Source organism: Mchenga conophoros, linkage group LG18 (genome assembly GCF_057382185.1).
Source record: "Mchenga conophoros isolate Kocher_MC1m ecotype Shallow Benthic linkage group LG18, M_conophoros_male_GT1.1, whole genome shotgun sequence".
NCBI classification, from domain to species: domain Eukaryota; kingdom Metazoa; phylum Chordata; class Actinopteri; order Cichliformes; family Cichlidae; genus Mchenga; species Mchenga conophoros.
The window spans coordinates 21385560-21410642 of NC_140543.1; the positions used below are offsets into that span (position 1 = coordinate 21385560).

Here is a 25083-nt window from a genome sequence, read left to right on the forward strand (position 1 = left end):
CGTTTATTATAAATAGTAAATAGTGCTATATTTTACACAAAATGTTTTTACCAACAAAACAGTTTTACGCCATTGTAAATGAAGAGTGTAAAAAAAGAAAAAAAACATAACGAATGAGCATTATGTAAGACTTACTGAAGCACTTACATGTGCTTGTACAGGAGGACGTACAGAAAAGACACATGAAGACTAAATAAATAGGAAGTGGAAGTAATATTTGCAAGTTCCTTATAAAAAGAAAAAAAAACTAGTTAAACACATGCAAAAGCAAAAATTAACTGTCAAACTGAATAATGTATTCACTGGCAGAGAATTTTTTTTTCTTTTTTTTTTTGGCTTAATGACATCACAACTATATGTTCTATCATTCATCGCTTGATGACTTCCCCTGATTGCTCAGTGCGTACAACCCAAAATGAATGACATTACGAAGACAGAGTGTGTTTTTGAGGTTATAACTGGGGAACATTTGATGCACGTTCATTTACATTACATGAGGTATGACTGTATTGCACTTTCTTTGGGTTGCAGCGGATTCACAATGACTCCACGTGGCTTCAGTTCATGTGTTCTTGCTGGTTTTCCCGGTGTAATCACACGTTGATCGCCAAAGAGTTACTTAATTTACAGTTAATATCATTTTCCATGACACGGTTTTGATGAAGACATTCTTAGAAGAGCAGAAGTTCTTATGAAGTCTACCTTAGCTTGCATCTCTGCTACATGTTTAAAAAATAAAAATACTAAAAGGTCTTGAGTGGAATTACTTCTCATATCCCCGCCCTCCTACTTTTCCTCTTGAAGTATGGTGAATGATCAGCGCTTGGTTCTTGGAGCATGACATGACACACAAGCAAAGCAAGTGTCGGGTAACAAGAGCAACCGTGCCTTTGGTTCTGATTATCCCAGACAACTACCTTCATCACTTCACCTTCATCTCAGAACGTTCACTTCTTGCCAAAGGAGAATGTCTGAATCGCTTTAGCCCCCACACTATGTCTTGCTGTCCTGGGGAAGTTGTCAGAGGCAGCGGCTGGTGGTGTTTTCCAGTGACAAATGTCAGCGAGGCCTGGCAAACCTCTTCTTCACACCACCTTGGGAGCTTCAAATAATAAAAGGCACCTAAGGGGAACATAAAAAGTTTATTTTATTTGTTTATTTTATTTACATACAACAGAAAATCTCATGGAGGTTTAAGTGTGAAATGGACAGTTAAATGTGAGACGTGATGTTGGTAGGGAGGGATGGTGAGAGCAGGTGGGAAAGAAATCTGGGACCCTTTGGTAAACTTCGGAATGAGAAGCTTTGAGAAAGCTCTGAGAATAAGTCTGGACATAGTTTGTACTTGGTGAGGTTGGTTACACTGCGCCGAGACAGAGCCTTAGCCTGGATCTCTGGCACTGCTTCACTGATCAATAACAACTCTAAATCTGACCTCCAGTGGGACACATGGTTCTAATCCGGACCTGCCAAGGGCCATAATCACCCCCTGTTAAAAAGCCTCTTACCCTGCTTTTATGCAGATACACGTACACGCCTGCACACACATAGACACACATCCATTTGCCCCCCCCCCCCCACCCCCCAGCTACATATGAGTCCCTCCCAGGACTGACTAAATTAATGACATCAAGATGTTGCCACTGATGGGCCAGTCAACATTTTGGTAGTGTACTTCAGATCAGGCCTAACAGCAGACTGCACACTCCCCTCTGGCCTGTCAAACGCACTTCGAGACACGAGTCCTTTCATTTTGGCGGCGATCTTTGTTACACAGGGGTCATTACATGGCTAGGTGAGCTAGACTGAGGATTTGATGGGCAAGCTCATCATACGCAGGGGTCACGAAAGGACAGTGAGTGAAAACGTGTGTGCTGGGATAAGCTTCGGGCCACGTGGATAGCCCGATGATGGTAATGTAAACTGAGGTAACCGCGCTGCAAGCATTCCCTAAAGTTTAATGTAATTTCAGCGCAGTGCTGGGCGATTTGAGAAGCTCACTCATCAGAAGGATCTGCGCAATTAAAGCAGAGGTTATGGTTTAGGCCTTTAAACAAACCTAAATCAGGTTGGAAGTCGGTATGAATTAGTGTTTTTGTTACAATATTATAACAAAAATTTAAAAAATTACATTGTACCTTGCTCTGACTGTACTGTCCATACTGGTAGGAAGGGTGGTGGTCCACATAGGCTGAGGAGGAGTAGGAGGGCGGGCAGTAAGACTGAGTGCTAGGCAGGGCGGGCATGCTGGTCAGGCCTGGTAGAGCCTCCAGGCGCTGGGAACCATGACAGCTAGCAGCCATACCACCATTGGGCTCCAGGCTCCCAGTCAATGGGGAAAGGGCAAAGTCACTCTGGGACTGATGTGGTACTCCACCTGGATTCAATAGGCCCATCACCTGAAGGCAGACAGAGGAAGTCTTGATTGTTTAGAACAGGAACTGGATTTAATTGAAGAGATTTTCTACTTACAGCGTGACCTTCAAAATAAAATATATTGCAAAGTAAATTTTGAAAAATCCCAAGGCAGTATCATACACTCATTTTATCCACTCCACACAGGTGGGCTGAAGTGTAAGCGCTCCTTCTCTCCCCCCGTTCACTGTCATAAATACATTATTACTAGCTTCCGTCACACATATGGTTCTCTTTATTTGGAATAGGAAGCTAACAGTGGCCAAAGCTTTAGCCCACTAGTGGAATCTGCTATAGTTCTTATGTCGTATTTGCAGAAGCAGGTTAATAAAAATATTGGAGTATTTTTCTCTCATTGTTTACACTAGCCAACTCGTAGCATTTCCTTGAAATTAAACCAACAAAAAAGAAAGTGTCTAAATTTGCTCAGTGTTGATTTTAAAAACAAAAACGCTGAGAACGTGATGTTTATTTTTGCTTAAATTCTGCCTAAAAAAAAAAAAGCAAATTTCACTTTCACGCTTTCACTTTCCCTTAATCATCTCACTTTCTCTTGAGACAAAAACCACAGTGTCCTTGTGAGGGCGAAGAGGTCAAAGGTTAGGTGGGATTGAGGGGTGGGGTGTGTTTGCATATGTGTCTGAGCGCTACATCTCCTACAAGCATGCAGCAGTAGGTGTTTGCATGCGCACGTGTATGTGTATTAGCAGTTTTTTGCTCCGATGTCAGGGATGTAGGGGTATCAATGATCCACCGGGAACAGCTGCACAAAGGTTTGCGTGAGAGGCAAAGTGAAGTCATTAAAATGTCTAAAAATGGACAAAAAGGGAGAACAAGAATTACAGTCCGTGTAGGAGGACGCAGAGCCGAAGCCAAGAGCAAAACCAGGAACTGTCTAACTGAAAAGAAAAAGATAAAGAATGAGTAGCGCCAAGTGGTTTAAAAAACAAAGGCTTTCACAGCGGACAGTCAGTTGGCGCACACACGCACATGTATGCTACAGAGGCAGCTTTGAGGGTGGCCGTGGCTCAGGTGATAAAAAGTGCAGTCTTCTAGTGGCATGGTTGCCAGTTTGATCCCCAGCTTATCAACATACTGGACAAGACACTGAACTCCATTTAATTCAAATGGCAGGCCAGCACCTTGTTTTCCACCCTTGTTGTATGAGTCGTTTGTCAATCAGAAATGCACTGCGATGCATTTAATTGAACTTAGTTAAGATTAAAAGCTGCTATATTAGTTCAAACTATTTAATTTCTTCAGTTATTTTTACATATTTTTTCTTTTTTCCCCTTTAGTATTTAGTTTCCATTTGTGCAGTCTAAATATTTTTGAACACGCAAGGCTGATATCTCAACTTCTGTTTACGTAGATTTCAAACAATACAATTCAGTCATGTTTTAGTAATTAAGACGTTTTATTTTTTAGTTAATATTTGATTAATAATGAATGAAACTAGGCCTTGCATGTCGCAGTACCTTCAGCCTTAAAGCTATTGTGTCTTTGGCCATGTGAGATCATTTGTATTGTAATGTAGCCCAGAAAAAAGAAAAAAAATGAGATGACAAATTTCACACCCATCGTTCTTCGCTGTATGAAAAGTTTGGATGGATTTCTCACTGTTGGTATTCATTTACACTCTCACATCCCTCTCCCCCGTTCCTACCAAATTGCAGCTCAATATCCAATGAATACTTAATCTTAGATATTCCCCGTGCATGTTTTTGCTATGAATCTACGAATTGTATTTAAGGATTCCTTGATTGTGTCTTCATCCAGTTTTGTTCTTGTGAGTCTTTCATGTTCTCTGGTCTGTTATTGTAAAATAGATTTTGTTCTCAGACTGCCTGATTAAATTAAGATTTATTTTTTTTAACATTTTTCCCCACGTGGTGTTTCTTTACAAAATAAAACATATAGTACACATGATTGTGTTGAAATGCATGCACCATGTGTGTGCAAAGGTTAGTTTGCGTTGTATTTGCATGGCTTTCTGTCTGATCTAGGTACTCATGCCCTCTCTGTCTCCAACTGAAACAGCATCAGGTCCTGGTAGTATGTGTCTGTTTTGAGGTTGTTCCGGAGATTAGGACTCGGGGGGGTGCAAATCCTGGCCGCTTGCTTCCTTGGTGAGAAAGGATTGCTTTGGTATGCACCAGATCAGCAGCGAGACACAGGAGAAAGGGAAACCACTGGCGTGAACGCTACTCCCAAAGCAGAGCTAACTGTTCAGACAAGAATATCATCTATCTAAAGTAAACCTTATCCATATCAAAACTCCACGGTCCTCTCCATATCTGGAGTTGAATGAAACCCCGAAACGTCTGAAGGATCCAGTAGAGTAGATCAGATATTATAGACAAATTTGGAGGTCAGATAAACGGATAAATCCAGCAAGGATTTGATACAAATTTGACCAAGCTACGTAGCTATATGACGAAACTGAAGAAGTAAAGTTTTCTGAGTGCAGAGAGGTCTTGAGGTATTAACTATCAATGTCATAGAATTTAATAAATTCTCATTTTCTCTGCCTTATTAAGTTAAAATCGGGAAATTAATTCTATCCTCATCTGAAATCGAGAAAAACGCATTGTAATGTACATTCAAACAGCTGCAATGGATACATAAATTAAAACAAATTAGCCAACAAAGTGAGTCATTTACATAAATTACACACCTTGTTACGAAGGGCTAGATTACTTCATTCCAATCAATTAAGACACTGGAACATTCAGTGATTGCAATTCCAGACTGAGAAAACATTCGAGGCATGCCGTCCGATTTGCAAGATGAGATGTCCGTTTAAATGCAGAGCGGCCCACTAAGGTTAATGTTGAAACCATCCATGAGGCCACAGCACCTTTGGCCTCTTTATTGGAGTTAAAGTCCATTGGTGACCCTGTGGGTGCAGGAAACTCAGCCCACAAGCATGAGCTCAGTTACAGGAAGGCTGCTACCAGCAAGCTTGCGTACCATTTACAAATTATGAGTTAGCAGACATGACTAACTTTGAATGCATTTAAAACCAGATGTTTCAGATGTTTGCCAAAGTGGTCAGTTATAGCTTCAGCCACAATGGTGCCACCTACTGCTTTCTAACTGTGCACCTCAGTGGCCACAACAAAGCTCTTCTTCTTCTTTTTTCTCGGTATATACATCCTCAGGCATTCACAAAGTAAGAAACCTGCCCGGAGCTGTTTTTTTATCTGAGCCTGACAGGAGTCTGAGATTCTCTCTCATGGGAATTAAGACTCAGCATGCATTGCATGTGAGCCCGCCACCCTTTGTGGCGGTTAAAAGCTCGTTTTACGCCTGTTAGTCTATCTTCTGAGCTGGTAGGGAGCCACTGATGGACACTGATGACTGTGTAATCGACCATAATTGTCTTTTCAGTTTTGATTTGTGTCATCATCCGACATCCGTACATCCTTCCTCACGTCTGGTCCTTTCTGCCCCTCCAAAGACTGACGTTTGCCACATTTTAAATTCATCAAGCTACCCGTCGGAATAAACAAAAATGAAAAGCTACCGAGTTCTTTAGCCTAACAAGGTGTCGTCTGTGTCGCTGCAAAGCTGTCTATGAGGCCACACACAGAAGTGCGAGTGCCCGTGTGTCATTATTCCAACATATGGTGGACTTCTCGAACCGCAGCGAAGGACTGCTTCTTTTTTTGCTATGTGTGGATAGGTGTGTGCTTGTATTTCAGTCTAATTAATGTTTGTTTATGCAGAAGTACAATAACTTGGCGATAAATGTATTGCTGTGTATTTTAACAACAGATTGGCAGACTGACCTGCGGTGAGAGGCTGTTGCTGATGGTCGGGTTGACGGCGTTGGTGTGTCCTGCTGGGGCCACAAAGTTTTCTGAATATCCTGAGAAGCCGTGTCGACCAGAAGACAGGCAGTACGCAGAGCTCCCATCCTGGGAACTGGCTGAGGAGCTGAGCCCACTCTGGTGCACAGAGGTGGGTGGTAGAGGCTGCGGTCGGTGGACTGTACTGGGCTGCTCAGAAGCTGCTGGATAAAATTAGATGAAACATTTTATTTAAAATCCAATTATTCTTATAAAAACACAAACATGTGCGATAAGAAGAAATCTGCAAAATCATTACTCAGGTATGCTCAGATTCGTTCAGCTATGCTCACCTTGAGCTATAGAAGTCTGAGGGTAGGGGCTGTCTGACAGTTGATAGGGTTGCAAACCGGGCATAGCTGATGGGGGGAAACCACCAGGGATGAGGTGGTTGAACGCCATCAGTTGATTAGCCCCTGCTTGCTTCCTCCACCGGGCTCTTCGGTTACTGAACCACACCTGAGAGAGTAACATAGGCAAGTGTTTATTTTTCTCCTAACCCAATAGGGTTTGCCATCAGGCCAGTGAAGGTATATGTGCACATGCCAGGCCAGTCGGTGTGATTACAAGGAGCTGAACTGACAGAGATCTTAACATTTGTAAAGTGAAGTGAAATGACACACATTACTGCTTTGTGTGCCATGGCTGGTCGCTGGGTTCAGATAAGGCTGGAGGGTTGTTACGGTTGTTAAACCCTATAATTAGGAAACCGTCTTAAACAAGAGTCTATTTTGTGATATTTGATGATCTTAACATAGCGCTTTTTGAGGAGTTTGCCAAAAATAGGACACTGTTTTCACACACGGTGGCTGTAGTGAATCTGCATTTTGTCTGTCTGCATGTGCAGGGGCAAAGGGTCAAGGGTTTTTAGAGGAACACATGTCTAATAGCTGTGAGGAATGCGTGGCAACATCTCAAGGCTATTTAATGCCCATGTGACACAAAGTCATGACGGACTGACACACTGCTATACTGTCAAGATTCAGGTCTCCAAAACTTTTGCGTGCGTGGGTCTAACCTGAACTCGAGCCTCGGTGAGTTTGGCCCGCTGAGCCAGCTCCTCTCGCGTATAGATGTCAGGGTAGTGCGTGCGTTCGAAAGCCCTCTCCAGCTCCTCTAGCTGTTCTGCCGTGAAGGTAGTCCGACTCCGACGCTGCTTCCTCTTCAAAGGCAGACCCGGCTCGGAGTCCACATCGGAGCCCTCGTCTGAGTGACTGGCTGGGATCAGGAAACAAACTCTGTGTTAATTCGATATTCAGAGGAGTCAGGCTGACACAGAATGAAACACTGTAGTAAATACTAAGCTGGGGTACAATAGCAGGATCTGATACAATAGATTGTGCTGAGTGCAACACATGGTGCAGAGCCACTTTAGATTGTATCCTCCTGCTCCCTTAAACTCCTCAGTGGTTCCTGAGGGGATCAAAAGCCAGAGGCTGCTTGAACATGGATTAAAGAGGACTACATCTCTCTGGGGTATCCATTCCCTGGGACACTGTGTCTCTTCCAGTCTTAGCCATGCTGTGTCCTATGCCGATAGGGTCCCATAGTGAAAGGCAGTCAGCCTTTTGCAGGTGCTTCTTAATCTGTTTGTTCAGTTGAGGGCAGGAGAGAGCAACTGGGTAACTGGGAGACAGCCATTGGGACCTAATTCAGCAGAAGAAGGGAATCATTGAATGCTTGAGACCATAGACAACCATTTCTGAATTTTGAGGGGGAGGTTGCCCATCTATTAAATAATGATTAAGCTCCACAAACTAGCGTGACAGTCTTCCATTGTCCACCATTACGTGTGTGCAATCCCCCCCCCCCCCCCCCCCCCATCATTCTCACTCATATGCACACTCACAAACATGCATCTGCTGCGCCTGAGCTACGGGTTTTCACTCGGTGAATGTAGACTGTGACAATGTGTCAAAAACAGATGGAAATAAGACAGAGTTGGAATCCACTTCCAAATCCACCCCAGAGGGACCCCTTAAAGCTCATGAGGAGGGTTCACTGCACCTTTTCGACACTCAAACTATGCAGCAAACACCTCTACGCCGAGGGAGACGAAATAAGTGGCTCAAAACCAGACGGACAGGTGTAAGCAGCAGAAAGGCTTCAGCAGAAGACCGAAGCTTGGCTATTCCCCCCCAAACAGACAGACATTCTCCCTCTGCCCTTCAGATTTAAAGCTTTAATTAAAAAGTGCCAAGTCAGACAACAAGGAGGGGGTGGGGGCTAAGGCAGAGATCTCCCCTCGCCTCTGGAGTCTCTGGAGCCAAGCAGGAAATGTTTGTGCTGGTTGCCAGTGTGTGTCTGACCAGGCATTACACACGGATTTGGCCTGAGGGAATGCTGCTGTGATAAGGACCGCCAGCACACAAGATTCTGATGCTGAGAAGAGCTCTTTATTACATTTGGACTGAGGGTGCCACGTAGGTGTATAGGCGATCAGTGATTGGTTGGATGCTTCAATAGGTTTGGAAAGTGCAACTCTGAGCATGGGCTGTTTTTTGTGTTGTTTTTTTCCAGGTAAAGTTTGGCCTGAGACGCACTGAAGCACATTTTATATGTAAAATACATGTCCGACACAAAGAGAGACTTTGGATTAAAGTAAAACTTTGCTTATAAAAGGAAACTTATTTTGTATTTCTCTGTGCATTTTCTATAAATCAGCAACTTGAGGAGAGTACATCTCAAGATGAGGAAGCGAGCACAGCTATATCCAGTGCCATTACCATTTTAATAATGGGCGAACAGAGAAGGAAAGAAAAAAAAAGACAATGAATGACGGCAAAGAAACGCAAAAAATTCTTGAGGGAGGGAAGGCGAACTCATAAAACTCCTCAGAGGAGAAAGCTCCCCATTGGCATTGTATATCATGTTAACTACAAGGTTGGGGGTGGATCTCCTCGCCTGCACCCTTTTACCTTTTATTTCTGTCTTTCCTTCTCCTTTCCCTCCCTGTTTTTATTATTAGTAACTACTAAGAAAACAGTCCGTCACAGAGTGTCCTTAATGGTAAATGACAGTGTTGCTTTTGTCATCCTCTAGCATGCTCTCTCTCTTTTTCTCTCTTCCTCTCTCACTGTCTTTCTTTTTTTTTGGGGGGGGGGGGGGGGGGGGGGGGTTGTTATGTGGCCAGGCCTTTGTATCTTTGCAGGGAAAAGCCTGTGGCAGGGCTCTATTGGACCGATTACCACGCTCCATCTGTAGGAGCCATCAGGGACGCCCGGGCCCGCATTCAGGGGCCTGTCACCTGCCCAGCAGGGGAGTGGAGGGGGCTGAAGGGTGAGATGGGGGCTGTAGAGCCAGGGGCTGAGTGGGGGAATGAAGAGTGGGAGGGAGAAAGGGGGGGGGGGCACAAAGGAGTCTGGAGAAGGGCTACTGAGGGCTGTGGAGGGGCACAGCAGGGGAGCACCCCTTCATCCCCTCCCTCCATGGCCTGAGGGGCACAAAGTTGGGGGATGGGGAGTTGAAGGGTTGACATGGTGAGGAGATGGGAGGCTGAAGGCACCTGAAGAAGATGATGGGGAAGGCGTGCTGGGTGCCAAGCTAAGGCAAATTGGGGTGCTGGTTATTCTTTAGGACCTGTCCCTTAAATCTCATCAATTTACTTCACTGCTCTTGTCTTCTGCTCTCCCATCATTGCATCTGCATCTTTGACTTTTTTTTTAAAAACACTTTCCTGCACTGACATCAGTTTTTAAGGCATGCTGATGCAGAAGCAGGCTTGTTCCCACACATTCCCTGCAACAAAACGACAGAAGAGGATACTAACCGCACAAAGGAAGGCCTCGACCTCCTTACTTAAACACCCAAATCAAATTTTACGCTGGAGCTAAAGCACCGGGGAGCTGAAAATACTCCATCGCTCCTCACAGTTTGGCTCTGGCTCTGACGGGCGTCCAAACAGAAAGATAGATTATTATCCCACAAGCGGAAATTGAGGTTGCTGAAGAATAATCCACGAAACAGTTGTTTCAAAAGAGAGCAAGATGTAGTATAATAAACTAATAAGAAGCTAGTTCAGATAGCAGAACAGATATGACTGTGTTTATCGCAGTTTAAGGAGCTCAACAAGTGAATTCAACAGGTTCCTTTCCCTGATCAGAAATTCAAGACAAAAAAAAAACAAAAAAAAAAAAAACAAGTGTATTCACAGACGAGCGTGCAGGCAGATAAAATGCAGAGGGCAAGGACAGTGCTGCAGACCCACCATGCAAGATAAACCCAACCACATATTGATCGAGAGAGGAGACTGACAGGCAGGGAAGATAAACTCCAGAGGGTCACAGATGTGAACTTGGGGAATGTCCAGTTCCATTAGCTTCACCTGCAGCAGGAGTGCCTCAAACAAGCCAAAAAAACCCAAGAGAGGGTTTCGACTGTTAGGAATAAAGGCTGCTCTTGTGTATTGCAGAAACTACCTCGGCCAGGGCTTGCCTTGCCAAGCATTCACCCCCCCCCCTCCACTTACCCTTTCAAGAGATGTTAATATGAAGAGACACTGCGCTCATACATGCATATAAATTTACACACATGCACTTTGAAACGAGAAACAAACCAAAGAGGTGGAGAGAGAAGTGTGAGAGAGACTCAAAGTACATACTGAAGGAAGGAATAAAGTAAGAAATCAAAAAAGACGAGAAAGTCTCAAATGAAGAGGGAAACGAGGGGATGAGGAAACACAGAGGAAAGAGAAAGCGAAGCAGAGCATATGTGGCAGTTTATAGTCTCATCTTGATAGGGGCTGGCTTAGCCCGTCCTCCAGGGGCTGTTAATAGAGAAGGTAATTGAGCTGGTGACATGTGTTCGCAACACAAAACAAAGGGCAGAAGAGACAAATGAACTAGCTATTTGCCCAAGGAAGTAGATGTGGCCCTTTCAGGCCACAGAGCACAGTGCGAATGGGCCACTGAATAAAATAGTGGCATGCCACATAGAGCCAGAGCGAGCAGATGCACTGAGGGAAAGAATGGTTAACTGACAGCTTATGGGCTCAGCTGGGGTTAACAGTTAAGGGGGAATTGGGAGTGAGTGGGCTGCTCACTTGACTTGCTAAAGAGCCCCCAGGAACCCGCAGCTGCCTGGGAAAAAAAAAAAAAAAAGGGGGGGGGGGGAGAAAAAGTGAGAGATGATGATGTGATGGACATAGAAAAAAAAATGGAGCGAATAAGCGGAGGAGGTTAGCACTTAACGGACAAAGAAATAGCCGGCAATATGAAGTTGAAAGATGTATCTCTGTCTAATATCGGTGAGGGTGACAAAAAAAGCACAAATGGCCCTGCGTGGCTATTATGTGTGCCCAGTGTGCGGTGGTTATTATTTAGTTCCACCGCAGTGCAGTTAGGTGACAGTTTCACGGTGGCATTTCCACCCTCGGGGCACGGACAAAGCAACTGCAAAGAACCCACGCAGGGCTGCAGCAACAGGCCAGTCTGCCGCACGTTCCAGTCACACAGAGACCAACCAGCAGAGCTCCCCATCAGCTCTGCCCTGTTAGGCAAAACAGACACCCGAACCAATTACCTGACGCAGGACAGCCGGAACATGGTTCTCGGATGCAGGAAAGATGTACGTGTTACAAAAAGAAGGTTATTTGTGCGTCATGGATCCTTCGGTGTAACATCCTGACACTGGTTTGTCCGTTGACAGCTTTTCCCAAACATTATCATAACCTCATTTCCTGGGGCCTGATAGTTTTAACAGTGAAGTGACCCCAGGTTAGCCCCTGACCTTTTCACACACACAGCACCGCAGCGGAGTCAGCCTCGCCACTGACCCTGCAACAAAACTGCACAGATACTCAGAGAGAAAAACCATCAACACATTCCACACTTTAATTTTTCAGACCCTACAAATGTCTATGATTTATTTATTTATTTTTACTTAAATGGTAGGAAATAAGCTGGAAACTAGAACACACATTTCTTTACTTAAAAAAAATGTTGTCTTCCTTGTTCAGAGTGAGAAAAAGAAATAAATCAAAACAGCAGCAGAGTTGCGTTGGCACGTCCGTAATGTGCAATGTGCTGGATGAAACTGCTTCACAAAACCTGAGGCTAAACAAAGTTAAGTGATTGACAACGCTGTCTGGCTTTACTCAATTAACTATCCCATTGTGGCTCTTCTTTGGAGAGTCCCCTCGCTCCCGACCCTTTTCTCTCCTCGCTCCTTTATCCTCCCCATCACAGACTTTTGCTTGGCTAATACTTCCAAGAAAATAGAGAGCTCTTTTTCTACTGGGGCTCCTCTCCTTGACCTTCTATTGCTCGATGCTTCTTTTTCAGTAACTTCACAGTGTCTTTGGGGTTAGTGGGGAGAATGCAGAGAGTACATCAGCGCCGAGGGGCCGGCTCAGGGCAGGACCCCAGCCCATTACTTCAAAGTTGGCCCGCATTCATTAATTGTCCTTTGAATTAATATTGGAGGATCACAATGTGGGTGCCAACAGAGAAAGAGGCTTTAATGAAGCATAGAGTCTGCATTCAGTTGCAGATCAGCCAGTGTGGATTTTTTCCATTCTTTTTTGGAGCAGGAGAGAGCGTTGAGAGTGGTGCCGACTAGCAAAATGTGAAAGTGCTGAGTATTTTAAGTAGAGTAGAAGGGCAAAGAAGTATCTATCCACCCATCCATCTATGAATTTGGGCTGTTTTCCCAGCAGTCTAACAGGATAAATAAGCATCATAAGCACTCTCAACACAGGAAAACACAGAGTGAGCCCCACATATAAATTTTTCCATTATCCAGCCCTGAGAGGAAAATGGAAATGTGGCTATAGCAGACATTCCTCTGGTTGCACTGAGGCCTTCTGTCTCCTGTCTCCTCCAAAACTCCAGTCGCATGTTCTACAAAATCTCTCTCTCTGTTTACAGTTAAGGGTTATTGCTATGTTGCCTGGATGCCTCTGTTCCCTGTGTGTGCCCGAAATGTTATCTGTTTATATACTTAGATGCCTCATGAGAGCCTAAGTTATGAAACTTGAAAATTGGATTAAAGAGCCTGTATGTAGCCGGCTACGTGCGGAAGTTTGTTATTGCAATAGCTTCTCCTTTGTTGGCGGTTCAGATCAACCTATATTACATACGCATTTCTGACCGCTTTAAAATACGGCACAGGCCTGAACGCAGTTGCAGACTTTCTGCTCTCCTCGCTCTCCAAATTTCCCCCTCATTCAAAAGCCATGCCAAAATCACAGGGAGCCAGTAACCCAGTTTATTTACACAAACAAAGTCCTACTCAGCTCCTTTGACAAAAGCAGCTAAATCTTTCATGTTTTGTCAGCACTTGATTCCTCCTGTCCCTCTGGCTATTTGCCTGCCTCTGGACAATAGAGGCAGGAGAATGGCAGCAGATTGTTGGAATGCACCTCAATGAAACCAATTATTACATGTTGACTGCGTTCACCATGGCAGATTTGAAAGAACTGAGCTCATTCATTTTGGCACCACGGGACTCCCTTTTTAAAGAAAAGTTATCCCTTTGACTGTTTGTATTTCTGAGCTTTCTTCCCCCCCCCCGCCTCCTCCTTCTTCTTCTTCTTTTTGCCTTTCACCCCACTGCCATAAATGGATCCTGCAAGACTTGCTGCTCTAGCTTCGATGACTTTGGTTACTTTAATTAATTGTATGACGCTAAAGGCTAAAGTGCTAAGAGTATGGAGGAAAGGATGCTATCAATTAACACATCCCAAGAACAAGAACAGCGTTGCACAATTCAGTGTTCCTGTAAATATCACACACCCAAGATACAATGAGTTGCTTGACTGCTTTATTAACAAATATATATACACACATATATATAAATTGTAAACCAACTTGCTCAACCGTACGCGCTGTTTAAACTTTGTCAAGTCTACTTTCACTTATGCAGGAAATGGAACAATCAAACCCTTTCCCACAATGTTCCAGCCACTCACCAATGCCATTGGCCTTCCTGATATATACTTTAACCCACAAACCTTAGCAGTCCTTTTTTTCCCAGACAAATAAATCTAAATGAGTCAGCTTTGATCTTAGCACTTAAGGAAAGCCAACAATAGTGGTAGAAGAGAAAGGGGCAGAGAGCAACAGGCTTCTCTCTACCACAACAATAGCCTCTACAAACACCTACTTAATCAATATTTGGCCAGAAGACACTCTCTCAGTCCCCAAACCACCCTTTTCACATTCTAATGAAGTCTCATAAAAGAGGGGGGAAAGAAGAAAAACTCAACTACTTCCACAAAGAGACAAGAATGAAATTGTACTTTTCTCAATAGAGAAATGTGCTTTAAAGATGATTGCGTGTAGGATGTCACCTATTTGGTGGAGAGAGAGAGAAAGGAGAAACTTCTATTTATTTGTTTATTTTGTTCTGACAATTAAAACAATTCCTAAAAATCATTCAAATTACATTTTAAACATATTTAAACAACTAGGTCTTCGGCTTGGGGCGATGAAGCAAATCAGGGTCAAGAAGAAATTATGCGTATGAAATCATAATTTGCTGGTGTATCCATCTACGATCAGAATCTAATCGGATTTTTATTTTGTATCCCCCCCCCCCCCCCCTTCCCTTACAAATGAGTTGAAGAAGTTTAACAAGCAAGCTGGCCTGATCAATACTGTGGATGTTCCTCGTCTGGTGGAGGGAAGTGCCCACAGTCACTCCATTAAATGTATGCGCCCTAGGCGGAAAGGAAAGGGGCGGACTTTTTCTGGGATGAAAGTGGAGAGAAATAAAAGGGTTCGGGTTTAATCTAGTGAAGAGTGAAGAGTTTCCCTGCGCTCGCTCGCTGAAGGCGTCATGCTCGCTGCGCAAAGACAAAAAGCGGCGATAAAAGCTCCGTGCGCAACAGTAACGGAACCGTTCGATTTGACTGGCGTGAATTTAACACATCTCCACATTTCACAAAACTGCGAGCCTTTTGTGAGCTGCGGAATGCGTTAACTCAATGTTAATTTTATTTTCTCCTCTTAGAAGAATTCCCGTCTGGTAAAATAGAACAAGAGTTCGCATTTCAACAGAAATATATTAGGAAACTCTGCATTATTTAGGCTAAAACAGCAGCATAATTACTCCTCGTGTAGCAACTATAAATTCAATCACGTCTCCAATAGCAACAGTTTCATTTCAGTCCTCAACAGGTCGAAAATCAACAGGTGATTGTCTGATTCTGGTTTCTTCCCTTTTTTTCCCCTTTGATGTGATTTGTTCTGTAAACACTGACGAAATCCTCCAAACTGGCACTTTTTTGGAGGAGTCTATAAACCAGGTCGCACTGGGCCTGTTGGTGTCCCTGAATAATTCATCGCTCATTGCGGGTTCATAATGTCTTCTCCCGGCCTTTTGTCAGCGCAGCTTTTTTTTCTCCTCCTCCCTTTCTTTCCCTATTTTGAAAGAGCCTGGCATTTTATTGTACACCACTGAGCCGCTCACTGGAGTTTGGCTTTTTTGTGCGTCATACCGAGGTGTGACTCTAAATGGACTCGCGATGCTTTGTGCTCAGAAGTTCATTCGCAGTGTCCGATTAAGTGTTTAAAAAAAGAAATAAATTCTCAGGCCTGGGAGTTACACAAATGTTTGATTTTGAAAAAACTATTTGTTTAACTCTCACAAGTGTATGCGCATGCGTGAGCATCTGAGATTTTAAAAATTCAAACATTTCCAGAAAGTAATATCGAAATTATTATTATTATTATTCATTTTCTTTCTGATACAAACAAACGGCAAAGCACAAGCGGATTTCACCAGCCTGAAAAGCCTTGCTCATAAGCTACAGACAACAAAACCGACCACACACAATTAAACATTTAAAAGCCATAAACAACCAGATCTTACTTTTCTACTCAAATTCGTTTCTTAATTTTTTTTTTCTTTATCAACATTCTCCTGGACAGTAACATGAGCACAAAGCGCATTGAAATCATAAATGAAGAACTTACATCGATCTCCCAGAATGCCATCGATGCTGTGTTTCGTCCGTGGCTCGTTTTCCTCCATCGCCCTCTTCACGACTTCTTCATCCTCCTCCTCATCCTCACCAGCTCCGCCGAATTTGGAGCGCATGACGCGGCTGATGGCGCTCACTGAGTCAGACGGAAAAGTTCGGATAAGTTACAGAAAGAAAGAAAAAAGTAAAATCATTCTTTAAAAAAATACTTCCTTATCAAATAATTAACAAAAAAATGTTCAGAATCCCTTACACCAACAAATTTTGCGCTCGTTTTTGTTGATTAAAATGATCCCATCACTTTTAAGCGGGGAAGATGAAATGATTTTTCCACATCGTTCCTTCCGGTTATAGTTACAATATTTTATAATTGTCTGTACCTGAGGGGACGTTGTTTCTGTCGCAGATTCCGTCTTTCAGTAGTTTGTCCCTAATTTCCCAGCTGAACATTCCCGGGTTTTCTCTCTTATACTCTTCGATTTTCTTGTCAATCTCTGGAGAAGCGGTTTGCTTCGGTGGGAAAAGGGAGAAATCATATTTTAAATAAGGGTTTTATATATATATATATATATATATATATATATATATATATATATATATATATATATATATATATATATATATATATATATATATACATATTTCTAGACACACGTTTTATTTTGGCTGAATGTCTAAAAAAGAAAAGGTTGGGGGGGTTTAATATCAGCTGTTGAATTTTTTAATAACGATTGCAAATTTCCAGATTATTAAATCTGTGAGTTTAACAACAGTGAAGATTTTTATTTTGACGGGAATGTGTTGTCTGAGCGTGTTCTGAAAAGCTTTGCTGAAATAACCTGTGGACACTGGCTCTTGAATAATAATCAGACACAACATTAGCCGTCCCGTCTCTCACCTTCGGCTTGCTGCCTCCGATGGCCCCCGGTCTGATAGAACCCGTCTCCTGGTACCGGCAGAGAATTTTGGAGACGCAGCCGTGGGACACCCGCAGCTGACGGGAGATGACGCACGGCCGGATACCGTGATGGGCCATCTCCACTATTTTATGTCGAATGTGGTTGGGAAGAGGTCTGCCGTTTATGAAGACACCACCGAGCTGGTTGACCCGACCCTGTCCTAACGGAGTCGAGACTATAGACAACAAGAGGTTTAGTTTGTGAAACACCTGAAAACTAGACAACTTGCCTCTTATCTTTTCAGCAAAACACTTTGGAAACTGTATATGTATAAAATAAATAAACAAACAACAACTCCTCACAACTCTCATGTGACAGGCTATGTTGGAATAAGAGCAGTGAAATATGTAAAAGCATTTATAAAATATATATTGGCCAGCTGGACAACTGTGTTATTAAACACATCGTTTTTTAAAGGTTACATTTAGACACAAAAACTACACTTATGCTTAAATAGTAGGCATAAAATAGACATGAAATATTACAAATTCAAAACCAATCACCATATAGCGCAGTCAGACTTTCTCTCCAGTAACAGACATTTAAAGTCAAGTTTTTGTTTTTCGTTTTGTTTTGTTTATTTTTGGTTTTGGTTTTTTACAGTTTTAAAGATGTTCCGCAGTCACTTTTTCCACCTTTGCTCAAGTTTTTTTGCTTTAAGTTGAAGTTTAGTTTTAGATGTGCGAGCAGTAGCAGCTGGATGAGGTTTCTTACCTTCTAGAGAGTATCCTCCTCGCGGGTAATTCTGATGGGGAGTCGGCCTCATCATCCTCGGTAAACCTCCTGCAAGTGCTGTCATGTTTCCTGACTTTCTGTCAGGTCGCTTCACACGTTTAACGTAGCTACCTTGGTAGATTTTAATCCAACAAGACGCTCCTTCTTTTGTTAGTTTAGACGCCCTCTTTGCATTCGTTGAGTAACAGGTTGCCTCGACCGCAGCGCACCGAATTCCTCATAAGAGTTACTGGTTGCTTTCCGGTGATCGATGTGGGCTGAGGGGTGAGTTTAAATCAAAGTGCTGGTTGCCCTGGCAGTCCTGCGGGGACTATGAAGATGCTGTGCGAGGATGGATTGAAGTTAAACATTTTATCTGTGCTCGCCGTCCCCTCTGACTCTACCGCGCGCATGCTGATTGGTCAAAGATCCGGACGTTCAGGGCCAGGGGGAGCTGTGTGATTGGACGTCGGGCCCTCTCTTGTCTTTGGACTGACCTCACGAGGTCAGCTTGTCACGTCACAGGCTTCTGTGCGTGAAACTTCTCACAGCGAGAGCAACTCTTAACAAAACAAATTCACCAGATCTGTTCGATTAATAGTTCTTGCCTGGCTCTGCTGAGATGATGATGCCACTGCTGGGCCTCAAATGAACAGCGCGAGACGATTAGCCTACAGAAGCAGCTCGACTGCGGTTAGATTTTACAAATCTGACGATTCTTTTTGAAGTCATCTAAGTTTTCTGCTACCTTGAGAGTTCGCAATGAGTACTTTAAAATCAAATCAGTTAACACAGTCAATCATAACCTTATTTCAACAAAAAACACATTTTTTTATACATATAGATATTTTTATGGACATTTTCTTGGTGTTGTTGTTATTATAGAAGGGGGAGTCTAGTTGGGTTTTTTTTTTAATCTTTTTCTAGGAGTTTCTTCACATACACCGTAATAAGCTCTAATAAGTTATAAGTTGTCATGTAATCGTTGCAGTAATTTAACAATGAATGCAGCGCGGAGCAGTGTAACACATCCGTGCAAATGCTGCATTAGGGACACCCTGAGCCACATGTTGGATCACTTGATTTTTCTAAAGCTTGAGTTGTTGTTGTTGTTTTTTAAATAATTACAAGAAATGGCGGTTTTATTATATTTTATTTTATTTTTTATTATTCTGTTCCCCCCAGGAATACGTTATACATTGGGTGACTGAGCTTATGGGACACCTCAGTCTGCTGAATTGAATGACTGATTGGTCAAAACAATATTAGGCAACATCATAACTTACATTTTCTGTGCAATGCAGTGATCACCGTTATATTTGTGAATATTTACCTAAACATGATGATGATCCTGAGGAGCACTGTGAAAATCTCAACTAAATGAAACTAATTTCATTTAATAATAAACGTATTTATTTATTTATTGACTGTTAAATGGAGAAACAATGGATGGGGGCACAGAGATTGTTGTATCGTTATTTCACTTACATCCCAACTTGGTGCAATCTTTCTGGTCCTTTCACTCCCACAGCATGTGGCTCAACATATCTTTAGTCACTCTATAAGACCCTCTGTTTAAAAAAAATCCAATGGACACAGAACATGTGGAAACATTATACGTCCATAAAAGCAGAATGGGGGAGATAGAAAGTTATTATACTAAAGTTTGACTATCATGAAAAGGATATTGGATCTACCATGTCAAATCAATTAGAGGGGTAAGCTGAGTCAGAAATGCGCTGTGGTGGTGGCAGCAGCGGTGAACCTAATGCATCAAAAATATAGAACAAAATGAACCCAAAACTAAATAACATGTAGCATTTACTTGGCAGATACACAGCCAGAGTCTTTTGAGGCTATATTTTGGAATCATACATATTAATGAAACTCAATAACCTTCTATGTCTCCACTAAAGATAAAGTTAGTATAGCTGCCTAATAACCTATAGGCAGTTTTGTTCTTGGCCGATAAGGCCCTCTGCTGAACCACAGCACTGGAAAAATCTCCTTTCTTTGCAAAGCCACTTACAGCATAATAGTCGAGATTAACACAATATCAGTTCAAATATAGGAGGACATCTGGAGGAAATTAAATCATAACTGATAATCTGTCCATGAGCTATAGGGACTCAACTGCTGAGCTAACAAGGTTAAATCATTTTAAAAAAAATTCCGTTCCTTAGTTTAAAAAAAATATATTGTAAATGTAACTGCTTACCCTGACAAGCAGAGTGATTGATAACCTTGATTACCCAAATTTGGATTATCCATTGACTTTCTATCATAATTTCAGTGTGTTAAAACAACAGCCAGCTGTAAAACAGCATGTGTTTAACCTTTATTAGACCTCAGAGAATCATGCCTCTGCTGTGAGTGGGAATTTTTTAAATTAAGTGTAATAATACATGTCTGTAAAGCAGACGCCCGCAAGGGTTTATCTGTGTGTGTGTGTGTGTGTGTGTGTGTGTGTGTGTGTGTGTGTGTGTGTGTGTGTGTGTGATTTCCGTTAAGGACAATATCAATCGTAACTGATTTATTTATTTATCCTGTCTTTTTTTAAGCTCCAAGCATTCAATGGTGATAATTTAATAGAGCTTTACATGAGCGGACATAGTCTGAAAGGTGAGAAACAGAGAATACCCAATTTATCTATTAGATAAACATCTAAGCAGTGTTAGAATGAGGAAATCCATTCTCTGATTAACAGCCTTTGGGATGTTACTGTTACAAGGCACAACCAAAAGACTGCACTGTTTTTCTAGTGTGTTTGATCTTATCAAATATGTGTGGCTCTCCAGACTTCAGTGGGAACTCACGCTGAGTGCAGTTATCATAACAAAGACCTATAAGGTGAGCTTAGGTGAGGGAGCACAAACAAAAAGAGAAGCAAAGCATTTGTTAACCATACAACCTCGGGGCATGCGGGGTTGCTTTAATAGCTGAGTAACTACAGACCCAAACACTGAGATGATGAACCATCATTTGCCACCTTCAGTAAGATTATTATTTAACCTGCAATACACTGTGCTCTTACTTCAATGTGTGTGTGTGTGTGTGTGTGTGTGTGTGTGTGTGTGTGTGTGTGTGTGTGTGTGTGTGTGTGTGTGTGTGTGTGTGTTTCTCTTTGGCGGATATCGGTGTTATGACAATACACAGGAGCAGAATTATTGCTTCGCCAAAGAAAGTTTTACATCCAAAGCAAATTCAGTGCAATATAGATTCTTTTAATGATTAGCAATGACTAGTTTTACCCGTGTGATGTGGAAATTCATCATTCAATAGGCTTTTGTTTTAAAATCACAAAATATATAACACAAGCGAATCCTATCCATAATCTGCTCATTTTTGCACATCTTCAAGGATTACATATTCTGAGTTCAGTTTTATTTTCTAATGTACAGGGGGGAAAAGAATAAATATGTCAAACATATTCTGAAGCAGTAACCCAAGACACCATCAAGCCCTAGGGCTTTTTCTTAATTTCCCTGAAAATACATGCAGGATGAATTCAGTCGACTAGAAGGCCAAACAACCTTGTCTCTCTGGATAAGAAACACTCGGGTGACTTTTGCCATAATTAATATGATTTGCAAGAAGTATTTTGGTATGTCATTTTCTCTATCGCAGGGCCAGATTGAGCTTTAAAAAAACAGCAACTGATGTTTCTGCTTAAGACCAATAACAACCATAAGCCAGAGAACCGGAGTGTGATAACAGCCTTAAATGAATGAGTCTGTGATGAGTTACAGTGTTACGTTCTTAGGTGTAACTGTGTGATGGAAGAGAAAAAGAGAACAATGCTAAATCAATTTTAGTCCTAGTATTTCACATCCCCTTTACTGATTTATTAAAAGCAGATACAGAGCAGTCCCAGTACAGGGGGCTACAGAGCTTGAAAGAGTTCAATTATATGCATTTTCCATGTTTTTGTTTAAAAATCTTGGCGCTGACAACATTTCTATTGTCAGAAATTCATCTCATTATGTGTTGACACATTTCTTCTTCATTTATATATTTTACTGATGAATCACTTTACTTCTGAATCATACAGGAACTAAAGCGAAACACCAATCGTCATTAAATCCATGATTAGAATGAAGTTTATAATAGTTTTTATAAAGGAGCACTGATATGCTAGCAATTTAAAGTGTATTCTAACCATTAATGGCTGGAATTACCGCGCTGTTAAAACGTTTTAACTACATGTAAAGTTGTTCATTTATATAGATTAACACTGCTTTCACTAAACATGCAAGCATAAATTCCGCCACAAGAGGGCCCATTGTACGTCGGCACATCCTGCAGGCCAGTGTGTGTGTGCTATCATGTGTAAAGATACAGCCTGAAGACAGAAGCTTGTCCTAACATGTAACACATAGTTTCTGTGTGGAAAGGTCATGAAATCTTCTTCATCTATGTTGGCAGGGAATTCCTTTAAGATGACTCTACTGACTCTGAAACGTTTCAAGTATACTTTAACTCCATATTCAGAGATCCATACTATGGATGGGGATGCAAAACTTTTAAGGACAGACATAACACATTTGTGCATTATACCAGTGGTCTGACTTTATTTAAATTAAATAATTTCATAATTTCTCATTAAATAAAATAATGATGATAATATTTCTCCACACAAACCAAATAGGGTGTAAATGTATGTAAGTTGAGCAGATACTCCTTGTATTACTAGGGCGGACAAAAGTTTAAAACTGGAATATGAGTCATTATGCTTGCAATAAAAAGAACCATTTCCATGAGAGTCTCCTGGAAATGGTTATTAATATCAAACATGATAATGAAAAAGAACATTCACGAATCTCTAAACCGGCTGCTGGTATGTAACCCATGTGGTGCTCTCTGAGCTAAAACTTGCACAACAGCGGATCAGCGCCGGGCTGAAGGTGTCACCGCTGATCATCCTGCTTGGCGCTGTCCACTGCCTGTGGTGCTGAAGTGTAGAGGAATCAACACATGGTGCCCTTTACTGACACCGCGGGCACTAAATTCTAATTATACGGTTAAATAGGCCTGTTAGATCCAACTTATACACGTGATTCACGCTTGAGACAAATCTGCCAGGTGACAGAGACCAATGGAGAAATCAATTTGACAATGTCTATCGATTTATTAGTATTAGTATTATTATTAGATATATATTTTCGCTTAACAGTTAGTTCCGGTGTTGAGATCACGGCGATGCTCAGAAAGGAACGCGATTTCAACACAACCAGAAATATTATTTATTCCACTTCACACTGCCTTCCTGCAGTCCTCCACTTCAGGAGGTCCTCTTATGTGTGATGGCGAAATGTGAGACTCGGTGTACTGACAGTGTTGTCAATTAAAGCAGTTAATGCGGTCCAATAATGGAGAACATGGCGGAGGCGCTCAGTGCAGGAGGCATCCATGGGGAGGAAAGCGAGTGCAAAATATGCTACAACTACTTCGATTTGGAGCGCCACAGTCCCAAACTGCTGAGCTGCTCCCACACCTTCTGCCTGGAATGCCTCGAAACGTTGCACTTCCGGGAGGGTCGGGGCTGGAGAATCGTTTGTCCCGTGTGTCGCCACCGAACTCCTTTACCGGAACGTCGGGTTCGCAACCTCCCCGACAACACAGCTCTCACCGAGGAGCTCTCGCACAAAAAGCGGGAGCCCGAGGACTCATTAAACGCGGAAAGGCTGCCGGGTCTGCCCGCTTCTCTTGCGACCTCCACGGAGACCGGCCACAGCGGATGGGAGGCGTGCAAACACGTTGCATTCAAGACCAGTTGCGTGTGCGCCATCTTCTCCTTCCTCTCCACGCTGCTGCTCCTGTTTCTGGGCCTCGTCTTTGTGCATAACCTCAGCCACATCAGGTCGCTCGTCCCTGTCTGCTTGTCTGTTGCCAGCATTCTTGCCCTGTTCTCGCTCATCCTGACTTGGTTAGCCTGCATGCTTTATCAGCCTGAAACCGAGGCAAGCGACTCAGTTTATCTCAATATCACGTGATCACCCGGATACACCAACGAAACCCAGCCTGTTGAGAACTATTCAAAGGGAAATGGTTATCATTTTATTTTTTCAGAGTGATTATAAATCCCGTATGGCACTTTAGTAAAAGGTGTGTTTGTGGATAATTGTAATAACATCAGTAAACGGTGCACAAACTATGTTTGAACTTGTGCAGACTCTTTGCCACACTGTCATGCTTTACTGGGACACTTTACCTAAACAGAGCCATTAATAATAACTTAAAATTTAAAGCAGGCTTTAGCTTAGCGTCCCAAGGTGCATTGAAACAGCTGTATGAGTAAAGCTAATGGGACATGACAGAATTATTCCTATCTTCTGTGCCCGTTTACCTTAAAACTACCTCTGTGTGATTACACTGACTCCCCATGGTGGGCCGGGGCAGCAGCAGCAGGGGATCCCAGGTCAGTCACCCTGAGGGGACATGGGCCTTAACAAGATGAGAAAAATAACTTTGGGGTTGGGGGCCTAAATAAGTAGTTTTTTGAAGTGATGACATAATGGAAGTGCAGGCTGTCTTAAATAACCTGATGGGGGTTCAGTTATCTTTATCAAATCATTAAAATCATGCTTAGATGGCTTTTAGAGCAAGTGTTTTATTGGATTTTTGTGGATTTGTTGCATGTATTTGCTGTGTCTCATCATCATAAGAACAGCAGCACTTTCAGTGCACTGGGTTTGGGTTATTAAATCCATCCTGATCAAGGAGATGACTCCATTTGGTTTGTGGTATTTGCTGAATCCCAGTAACACAGTAGGCATTTATATCCACTTAGTGTTGTTTTAAGAGGCGACACTGGTCTCTGGAGTTAAAATCCATCTCTTTCAGGTCTCTCAAAGGAACTCCTTCATTTGGTCATCCGGTCAGTGAGTAATGCCACTTAAGTGCCACCATGACAAAAGCCTGAGGAGGAAAAAAAAAAGAGGGATAGCAGGCTTCCACTGGGAGCCATAGGCAACAGTGTGTCTGGGGCAGAGGGCTTCATTTCATGGGGACTGTGGGGCTTAAAGTTAAAGATTACTTTGAAATCTGCATCCCCTGCCATCAAACTCTCCCACCATCTCCCACCCTCCCTCCAGCCATCACTCCCACTCCCGAAAAATAAAAAGCTGTCGCTACAGAGCAGGGGATGAGTCGAGAGCAGATCCTCTTTGATGACAGAGAAGGATCCTTTTGTTCTCTAATCCCTACACAGCACACA

At 42.5% G+C, this 25083-nt stretch overlaps 1 protein-coding gene and 1 pseudogene across 2 annotated transcripts; one reads left to right on the plus strand and one right to left on the minus strand.

Annotated features, from left to right (window-relative positions):
* Positions 1-21: 21 nt before the first annotated feature.
* On the minus strand, positions 22-18184 carry pax3a (paired box 3a). Of its 2 annotated transcripts, none has more exons than XM_085253866.1 (9): positions 17868-18184; positions 17093-17328; positions 16575-16704; positions 16187-16330; positions 7288-7487; positions 6563-6728; positions 6210-6430; positions 2139-2399; positions 22-1122 (listed from the first exon to the last, which is right to left on the minus strand). In XM_085253866.1, exons 1-9 carry the CDS (start codon positions 17950-17952, stop codon positions 1105-1107), a joined length of 1461 nt encoding a protein of 486 aa, XP_085109992.1. In that variant the 5' UTR covers positions 17953-18184; the 3' UTR covers positions 22-1104. The 2 variants fall into 2 exon arrangements, with proteins under 2 accessions (XP_085109992.1, XP_085109991.1); XM_085253865.1 differs by having other exon boundaries at positions 6210-6433.
* A 4883-nt stretch (positions 18185-23067) lies between these two features.
* LOC146553680 (RING finger protein 228 pseudogene) lies at positions 23068-24572 on the plus strand (annotated as a pseudogene).
* The last annotated feature ends 511 nt before the right edge of the window (positions 24573-25083 follow it).

Excerpts from the sequence above, each read along its gene's own strand:
- pax3a (XM_085253865.1), bottom strand. The coding sequence starts at position 17,952 with ATGACAGCACTTGCAGGAGGTTTACCGAGGATGATGAGGCCGACTCCC. Across the intron at positions 16,705-17,092 it reads TCGGAGGCAGCAAGCCGAAG|CAAACCGCTTCTCCAGAGAT; the intron begins GTGAGAGACGGG and ends TTCCCACCGAAG. Across the intron at positions 16,331-16,574 it reads CAGAAACAACGTCCCCTCAG|TGAGCGCCATCAGCCGCGTC; the intron begins GTACAGACAATT and ends CGTCTGACTCAG.